We start from the raw sequence: 10,000 nt of genomic DNA, 5'->3' as shown, positions 1-10,000 counted from the left end.
CTCGGGAGCCGTCAGGAAAACCTGGAAAAACCCGGAAAAACCCCTCCCTACTCATTCCCAACCCCCCCAAACCCTCGGAAAAATCCAGGAAAACCCCCTCCCACCTCATTCCAGCTGAAGCCCCCAACCCCTACCGGGCGTGAAGAGCGCGATGGCCTTGAGGCAGCTGTACTCGGCCGAATCCACCTGCAGCCGGTTGAGCTTCTCCACCTGCTCCTGGAAAACGCGGATCTGATCCATGAAGGACACGACCCTCTCGGCCGACATGGGCGAGGCGTGGAAGCCGGCGGCCGCCAGCAGCGGCGCCATGTGCAGCGGCAGCGCCGACTGCGCCGCGTTGAGCACGAAGAGCTCGCTCCAGCTCAGCCGCAGCAGCGCCACTTGGTCGGAGACGGGAAGCTCCGGGAAGAAGGGAATGTTCCGGGCCCACTCCACGGTGCTGAAGAGCAAGCGGGCGGCCAGCTCGCAGATGTTGTCGATGCCCATCACGCTGCCCTGCTGGGCGTACTGGGAGCCGTAGCGGGCGGCCGGGTACGGCTCAGCGCGGAGGAGTTGGGAAATCAGCTCCGACACCGGCTGCCCGTTGAAGTATTCGCCGCTGGGAATGGGGTTGGGGCTGCTGCTGGAGTGGCTGGGCGGGATGCGGCCCCGCTGCACGGCTGCGGGGCGAGAGGACAAACGCGGCTGGGTGAGCCCCATCGGGGGCGCGGGGTACGGGGAAAAGGTCCCCAAAATCACCTCGGAGCATTCCCAAGAACCCCGATCCCGGTCCTGGAGCACCAGGAAAAGCTCCCAAGCTCATCCCAGATCTTTCCCGATGGATGACCCCGATCCCAGGCTTGGAGCACCAGGAAAAGCTCTTCAAATCCATCCGATCTCTATCCCAATGGATGAACCCACCTGAGGGACCCCAATCGTGGCCTTGGAGCACCAGGAAAAGCTCCCCAAACTCATCCCAAACCTTTCCCAATGGATGACCCCGATCCCGGTCCTGGAGCACCAGGAAAAGCTCCCCAAAATCACCTCGGAGCATTCCCAAGAACCCCGATCGCGGTCCTGGAGCACCAGGAAAAACTCCTCAAATCCATCCGATCTCCATCCCAATGGATGAACCCACCTGGATAACCCCGATGCCGGGCTTGGAGCACCAGGAAAAGCTCCCCAAACTCATCCCAGATCTTTCCCAATGGATGAACCCCAATTGTGGCCTTGGAGCACCAGGAAAAGCTCCCCAAGCTCATCCCAGATCTTTCCTGATGGATGAACCCCAATTGTGGCCTTGGAGCACCAGGAAAAGCTCCCCAAACTCATCCCAAATCTTTCCCGATGGATGACCCCGATCCCGGTCCTGGAGCACCAGGAAAAACTCCCCAAAATCACCTCGGAGCATTCCCAAGAACCCCGATCGCGGTCCTGGAGCAGCAGGAAAAGCTCCCCAAGCTCATCCCAGATCTTTCCCGATGGATGACCCCGATCCCGGTCTTGGAGCACCAAGAAAAACTCCTCAAATCCATCCGATCTCCATCCCAATGGATGAACCCACCTGAGGGACCCCAATCGTGGCCTTGGAGCACCAGGAAAAGCTCCCCAAACTCATCCCAAACCTTTCCCAATGGATGACCCCGATCCCGGTCCTGGAGCACCAGGAAAAGCTCCCCAAAATCACCTCGGAGCATTCCCAAGAACCCCGATCGCGGTCCTGGAGCACCAGGAAAAGCTCCCCAAATCCATCCGATCTCCATCCCAATGGATGAACCCACCTGGATAACCCCGATGCCGGGCTTGGAGCACCAGGAAAAGCTCCCCAAACTCATCCCAGATCTTTCCTGATGGATGAACCCCAATTGTGGCCTTGGAGCACCAGGAAAAGCTCCCCAAACTCATCCCAGATCTTTCCCAATGGATGACCCCGATCGTGGCCTTGGAGCACCAGGAAAAGCTCCCCAAAATCACCTCGGAGCATTCCCAAGAACCCCAATCGCGGTCCTGGAGCACCAGGAAAAGCTCCCCAAGCTCATCCCAGATCTTTCCCGATGGATGACCCCGATCCCAGGCTTGGAGCACCAGGAAAAGCTCTTCAAATCCATCCGATCTCCATCCCAATGGATGAACCCACCTGAGGGACCCCAATCGTGGCCTTGGAGCACCAGGAAAAGCTCCCCAAACTCATCCCAGATCTTTCCTGATGGATGAACCCCAATCGTGGCCTTGGAGCACCAGGAAAAACTCCCCAAAATCACCTCGGAGCATTCCCAAGAACCCCGATCGCGGTCCTGGAGCAGCAGGAAAAGCTCCCCAAGCTCATCCCAGATCTTTCCCGATGGATGACCCCGATCCCAGGCTTGGAGCACCAAGAAAAACTCCTCAAATCCATCCGATCTCCATCCCAATGGATGAACCCACCTGAGGGACCCCAATTGTGGCCTTGGAGCACCAGGAAAAGCTCCCCAAACTCATCCCAAACCTTTCCCAATGGATGACCCCGATCCCGGTCCTGGAGCAGCAGGAAAAGCTCCCCAAAATCACCTCGGAGCATTCCCAAGAACCCCGATCCCGGTCCTGGAGCAGCAGGAAAAGCTCCCCAAACTCATCCCAGATCTTTCCCGATGGATGACCCCGATCCCGGTCCTGGAGCACCAGGAAAAGCTCCCCAAATCCATCCGATCTCCATCCCAATGGATGAACCCACCTGAGGGACCCCAATCGTGGCCTTGGAGCACCAGGAAAAGCTCCCCAAAATCACCTCGGAGCATTCCCAAGAACCCCGATCGCGGTCCTGGAGCACCAGGAAAAGCTCCCAAGCTCATCCCAGATCTTTCCCGATGGATGACCCCGATCCCAGGCTTGGAGCACCAAGAAAAGCTCTTCAAATCCATCCGATCTCTATCCCAATGGATGAACCCACCTGAGGGACCCCAATCGTGGCCTTGGAGCACCAGGAAAAGCTCCCCAAACTCATCCCAGATCTTTCCCAATGGATGACCCCGATCCCGGTCCTGGAGCACCAGGAAAAGCAGTTGTCCCAACCCCACAGAATCCTACAGGATCTTCATCCCAATCCCACAGAATCCTACTCCCTCTTCATCCCGATCCCACACGGATCCTGCTGCATCTTTGTGTCGATCCCACAGATCCAGATCCTACTGGATCTTTGTCCCAGTCCCACAGAATCCTATGGGAACTTTATCCCGATCCCACACAGATCCTACTCCATCTTTGTCCTGATCCCATAGAATCCAATTGGATCTTCGTCCCAACCCCACAGAATCCTACAGGATCTTTATCCCGATCCCACAAGGATCCTGCTGGATCTTCATCCTGATCCCACACGGATCCTGCTCCATCTTTGTCCCGATCCCACAATCCAGATCCTGCCGGATCTTCATCCCAACCCCATAGAATCCTACTCCATCTTTTCCTGATCCCACAGAGCCGGATCCTACTGGATCTTTTTCCCAACCCCATAGAATCCTACTGGATCTTCATCCCAATCCCACATGGATCCCGCTGGATCTTCATCCCAACCCCACAGATCCAGATCCTACTGGATCTTCATCCCAATCCCACATGGATCCCGCTGGATCTTCATCCCAACCCCACAGATCCAGATCCTGCTGGATCTTCATCCCAACCCCATAGAATCTTACGGGATCTTCATCCCGATCCCACAGGGATCCCGCTGGATCTTCATCCCGATCCCACAGAATCCTACAGGATCTTCATCCCAATCTCATATGGATCCTACTGGATCTTTGTCCCAACCCCATAGAATCCTACTGGATCTTCATCCTGATCCCACAGAATCCTACTCCGTCTTTTCCCAATCCCACAGATCCAGATCCTGCGGGATCTTCATCCCAATCCCACACAGATCCTGCTGGATCTTCATGTTGATCCCACAGAATCCTACGGGATCTTCATCCCGATCCCACACAAAATCCTACGGGATCTTCATCCCAATCCCACAGGGATCCTACGGGATCTTCATCCCGATCCCACACGGATCCTGCTGGATCTTCATCCCAATCCCACACAAAATCCTACGGGATCTTCATCCCAATCCCACAGGGATCCTACTCCCTCTTCATCCCAACCCCACAGAATCCTATGGGATCTTCATCCCGATCCCACAGAATCCTATGGGATCTTCATCCCAATCCCACAGGGATCCTACTCCCTCTTCATCCTGATCCCACATGGATCCTGCTGGATCTTCATCCCGATCCCACAGAATCCTACGGGATCTTCATCCCAATCCCACAGAATCCTACGGGATCTTCATCCCGATCCCACAGAATCCTACAGGATCTTCATCCCAACCCCACAGAATCCTACGGGATCTTCATCCCGATCCCACAGAATCCTACGGGATCTTCATCCCAATCCCACAGGGATCCTACTCCCTCTTCATCCTGATCCCACACGGATCCTGCTGGATCTTCATCCCGATCCCACAGAATCCTACGGGATCTTCATCCCGATCCCACAGAATCCTACGGGATCTTCATCCCAATCCCACAGGGATCCTACTCCCTCTTCATCCTGATCCCACATGGATCCTGCTGGATCTTCATCCCAACCCCACAGAATCCTACGGGATCTTCATCCCGATCCCACAGAATCCTGCTGGATCTTCATCTTGATCCCACAGAATCCTACGGGATCTTCATCCCAATCCCACAGGGATCCTACTCCCTCTTCATCCCGATCCCACACGGATCCTGCTGGATCTTCATCCCGACCCCACGGAATCCTACTCCATCTTTTCCCGATCCCACAAATCCAGATCCTACTGGATCTTCATCCCGATCCCACACAGATCCCACAGGATCTTGATCCCAACCCCACAGAATCCTACAGGATCTTCATCCCGATCCCCTGAGGTTCTCGGCGTCCCACGGAGCTTTGCCAGCGGTTGTGGAACGGAGAATCCCGGCAGCAGGGAAACGTCCCCAGAATCATCCCGGAATTTTGGGATAAACCTGGGAATTTTGGAATGAACCTGGGATTTTTAGGGATAAACCCGGGATTTTTGGGGATAAACCTGGGAATTTTGGGGGATAAAAATGGGAATTTTGGGGGATAAACCTGGAAATTTGGGGATAAATCTGGGGGTTTAGGGATAAAGCCGAGATTTTTAGGGATAAACCTGAGGATTTGGGCGTAAATCCGGGATTTTTAGGGATAAACCTGAGAATTAGGGGGATAAACCTGGGGATTTGGGGATAAATCTGGGATTTCTAGGGATAAACCCGGGATTTTGGGATAAACCTGGGAATTTTGAGGGATAAAAATGGGAATTTTGGGGGATAAACCTAGGATTTTAGGGATAAACCTGGGAATTTTGGATAAACCTGGGGGTTTAGGGATAAAGCCGAGATTTTTAGGGATAAACCTGAGGATTTGGGCGTAAATCTGGGATTTTCAGGGATAAACCTGGGTTTTTTAGGAATAAACCCAGGATTTTCAGGATAAACCCAGGATTTTCGGGATAATTTTCGGGATAAACCCAGGATTTTCGGGATAAACCCAGGAATTTTGAGAATAAACCCAGGATTTTCAGGATAAACCCAGGATTTTTGGGAATAAACCCAAGATTTTTGGGATAAACTCAGGATTTTCGGGATAATTTTCAAGATAAACCCAGGATTTTTGGAATCAACCCAGGATTTTCAAGGATAAACCCAGGAATTTCAGGATAAACCCAGGATTTTTGAGGATAATTTTTGGGATAAACCCAGGATTTTCGGGATAAACCCAGGATTTTTGGGATAATTTTTGGGATAAACCCAGGATTTTTGGGATAAACCCAGGATTTTCAGGATAATTTTCAGGATAAACCCAGGATTTTCGGGATAAACCCAGGATTTTCGAGATAATTTTCGGGATAAACCGAGGATTATCACGATAAACCCAGGATTTTCAGGATAAACCCAGGATTTTTGGGATAATTTTCAGGATAAACCCAGGATTTTCGGGATAAACCCAGGATTTTTGGGATAAACCCAGGATTTTCAGGATAATTTTCGGGATAAACCCAGGATTTTCGGGATAAACCCAGGATTTTTGGGATAAACCCAGGATTTTCGGGATAATTTTCAGGATAAACCCAGGATTTTTGGGATAAACCCAGGATTTTTGAGGATAAACCCAGGAGTTTTGGGATAATTTTCAGGATAAACCCAGGATTTTCAGGATAAACCCAAGATTTTTGGGAATAAACCCAGGATTTTCGGGATAATTTTCAGGATAAACCCAGGATTTTTGGAATCAACCCAGGATTTTCAAGGATAAACCCAGGAATTTCAGGATAAACCCAGGATTTTTGAGGATAATTTTCGGGATAAACCCAGGATTTTCAGGATAAACCCAGGATTTTTGGGATAATTTTCAGGATAAACCCAGGATTTTCAGGATAAACCCAGGATTTTCAGGATAAACCCAGGATTTTCGGGATAATTTTCGGGATAAACCCAGGAGTTTTGGGGATAAACCCAAGATTTTTGGGAATAAACCCAAGATTTTTGGGATAAACCCAGGATTTTCAGGATAAACCCAGGATTTTTGGGAATAAACCCAAGATTTTTGGGATAAACCCAGGATTTTCGGAATAAACCCAGGATTTTCGGGATAATTTTCGGGATAAACCCAGGATTTTCGGGATAAACCCAGGATTTTTGGGAATAAACCCAGGATTTTCAGGGATAAACCCAGGATTTTTGAGAATAAACCCAGGATTTTCGGGATAATTTTCGGGATAAACCCAGGATTTTGGGGGATAAACCCAGGATTTTCGGGATAAACCCAGGATTTTCAGGATAAACCCCTCATCCCGAACCCCACATCCCAGGAATCCTTCGGGATTTCCACCCCCACGCCTGCCAGAACGGGGAGCAAATTTTGGGATTCCCACGGATCCAGGAATCCCTCCCATCCCTCAAACCCAACCCCAACTCCAGGCGAGCTCGGGGCGCTCGGAAAGGAAGGAAAACCCCTAAAAATCCCTCAAAAAAGCGGGAAAAACGGGGTTTTTTGGGCGGAAACGGCGATTCCCAGGATTGCTCGGGATCCCTCGGGAATTTTTTCCATACCTTCCTTCCTCATTCCCACTCGGAAGCACTTCTTGAGGCGGCAGTACTGGCATTGGTTGCGGTGGTGTTGGTCGATCTGGCAATCCCGGTTGGATCTGCGGGAAGCACCGGGATCAGCCGGAATTCCCGGGAATGAGATCCCCCCACCCCCTTCATCCTGGGAATTCCTGAATTTCCCGAATTCCTCCAGCCCCTTCCTGCTTTTTCTCGCCGGGATTTTATGGGAATGGATGTTTCTGGGATTCCATCCCTCGGGAAAAGCGGGAAAACTCTCGGGATTGGATCCTTGGGGATCCCATGGATGTGTTTGGAATTCCAAGGAATTCCAGGAATTTCCTGCGGGGTTGGGTCGGAAATCCCTGAGGCAGCGCTGTTCCCAAATCCTCTGGGATGCCGGGATAGAGGGATGTTCCCGAAATTCCCAAAATCCCTGGAAAAGGGGTCCTGGCTCATGGATTCATCCCAAAATTCCCAAAATTCCCTGGAAAAGGGGTCCTGGCTCCCAGATTCATCCCCAAATTCCCAAAATTCCCTGGAAAAGGGGTCCTGGCTCCCGGATTCATCCCCAAATTCCAAAAATTCCCTGGAAAAGGGGTCCTGGCTCATGGATCCATCCCAAAATTCCCCAAAATTCCCTGGAAAAGGGGTCCTGGCTCATGGATTCATCCCAAAATTCCCAAAAATCCCTGGAAAAGGGGTCCTGGCTCCCGGATTCATCCCCAAATTCCCAAAAATCCCTGGAAAAGGGGTCCTGGCTCCCGGATTCATCCCCAAATTCCCAAAATTCCCTGGAAAAGGGGTCCTGGCTCATGGATTCATCCCAAAATTTCAAAAAATCCCTGGAAAAGGGGTCCTGGCTCCCGGATTTATCCCAAAATTCCCAAAAATCCCTGGAAAAGGGGTCCTGGCTCATGGATTCATCCCAAAATTCCCAAAAATCCCTGGAAAAGGGGTCCTGGCTCATGGATTCATCCCAAAATTCCCAAAATTCCCTGGAAAAGGGGTCCTGGCTCATGGATTCATCCCAAAATTTCAAAAAAACCCTGGAAAAGGGGTCCTGGCTCCCAGATTCATCCCCAAATTCCCAAAAATCCCTGGAAAAGGGGTCCTGGCTCATGGATTCATCCCCAAATTCCCAAAAATCCCAGGAAAAGGGGTCCTGGCTCATGGATTCATCCCAAAATTTCAAAAAATCCCTGGAAAAGGGGTCCTGGCTCCCGGATTCATCCCAAAATTCCCAAAAATCCCAGGAAAAGGGGTCCTGGCTCATGGATTCATCCCAAAATTCCCAAAATTCCCTGGAAAAGGGGTCCTGGCTCCCGGATTCATCCCCAAATTCCCAAAATTCCCTGGAAAAGGGGTCCTGGCTCATGGATCCATCCCCAAATTCCCAAAATTCCCTGGAAAAGGGGTCCTGGCTCACGGATTCATCCCCAAATTCCCAAAATTCCCTGGAAAAGGGGTCCTGGCTCATGGATCCGTCCCCAAATTCCCAAAAATCCCTGGAAAAGGGGTCCTGGCTCATGGATTCATCCCAAAATTCCCAAAATTCCCTGGAAAAGGGGTCCTGGCTCATGGATTCATCCCAAAATTCCCAAAATTCCCTGGAAAAGGGGTCCTGGCTCATGGATTCATCCCAAAATTCCCAGAATTCTTTGGAAAAGGGGTCCTGGCTCCCGGATTCATCCCCAAATTCCCAAAATTCCCTGGAAAAGGGGTCCTGGCTCATGGATTCATCCCAAAATTCCCAAAAATCCCTGGAAAAGGGGTCCTGGCTCATGGATTCATCCCCAAATTCCCAAAATTCCCTGGAAAAGGGGTCCTGGCTCATGGATTCATCCCAAAATTCCCAAAATTCCCTGGAAAAGGGGTCCTGGCTCATGGATTCATCCCCAAATTCCCAAAAATCCCAGGAAAAGGGGTCCTGGCTCATGGATTCATCCCAAAATTTCAAAAAATCCCTGGAAAAGGGGTCCTGGCTCACGGATTCATCCCCAAATTCCCAAAAATCCCTGGAAAAGGGGTCCTGGCTCATGGATTCATCCCCAAATTCCCAAAATTCCCTGGAAAAGGGGTCCTGGCTCATGGATTCATCCCAAAATTCCCAAAATTCCCTGGAAAAGGGGTCCCGGCTGCCATTCCCACATGGAATTCCCAACCCCACCTCCCCCAATCCCATTTTCCAGGAGGGGAGGGGGTCCCATCCCAGGAATGCAGCAGGAAATCCCATCCCAGCGGGAAGTGGGGCGGGAAAAGGGAATTTGGGATGAATTTGGGATAAAGGCGGGCCGGGAAGCTCCGGGAGCCGCGGGAATCGCGACAGGGATCTCCGGGAATCCCGACACGGATCTCCCGCAATCCCGACACGGATCTCCCGGAATCCCGACACGGATCTCCCGCAATCCCGACACGGATCTCCGGGAATCCCGACACGGATCTCCCCAGAATCACGACACGGATCTCCCGCAATCCCGACACGGATCTCCCCAAATCCCGACACGGATCTCTGGGAATCCCGACATGGATCTCCCCAAATCCCGACACGGATCTCCCGCAATCCCGACACGGATCTCTGGGAATCCCGACACGGATCTCTGGGAATCCCGACACGGATCTCCCGCAATCCCGACACGGATCTCTGGGAATCCCGACACGGATCTCCGGGAATCCCGACACGGATCTCCCACAATCCCGACATGGATCTCCCACAATCCCGACACGGATCTCCGGGAATCCCGACACGGATCTCCCGCAATCCCGACACGGATCTCCCACAATCCCGACACGGATCTCCGGGAATCCCGACACGGATCTCCCCAAATCCCGACACGGATCTCCAGGAATCCCGACACGGATCTCCGGGAATCCCGACACGGATCTCCCCAAATCCCGACACGGATCTCCAGGAA

At 52.0% G+C, this 10,000-nt stretch overlaps 1 protein-coding gene across 1 annotated transcript in view; it reads right to left on the bottom strand.

Annotated features, from left to right (window-relative positions):
• LOC116438927 (nuclear receptor subfamily 2 group F member 6-like) overlaps nt 1–9,789 on the bottom strand; it is a 12,495-nt gene extending 2,706 nt beyond the window's left edge. Inside the window, exons 1-3 of the mRNA XM_032097949.1 lie at nt 9,457–9,789; nt 7,092–7,539; nt 135–659 (exon numbers count right to left, since the gene is read on the bottom strand). Of these exons, the coding sequence (XP_031953840.1) occupies nt 135–659; nt 7,092–7,539; nt 9,457–9,789 (1,306 nt within the window). The remainder of the gene's footprint in view (nt 1–134; nt 660–7,091; nt 7,540–9,456) is intronic.
• Nucleotides 9,790–10,000: the final 211 nt, after the last annotated feature.

Source organism: Corvus moneduloides, unplaced genomic scaffold (genome assembly GCF_009650955.1).
Source record: "Corvus moneduloides isolate bCorMon1 unplaced genomic scaffold, bCorMon1.pri scaffold_173_arrow_ctg1, whole genome shotgun sequence".
Classification (NCBI taxonomy): Eukaryota; Metazoa; Chordata; class Aves; order Passeriformes; family Corvidae; genus Corvus; species Corvus moneduloides.
Note: the sequence above shows the minus strand (reverse complement) of the source record. Positions and strands in the feature narration are given on the sequence as shown.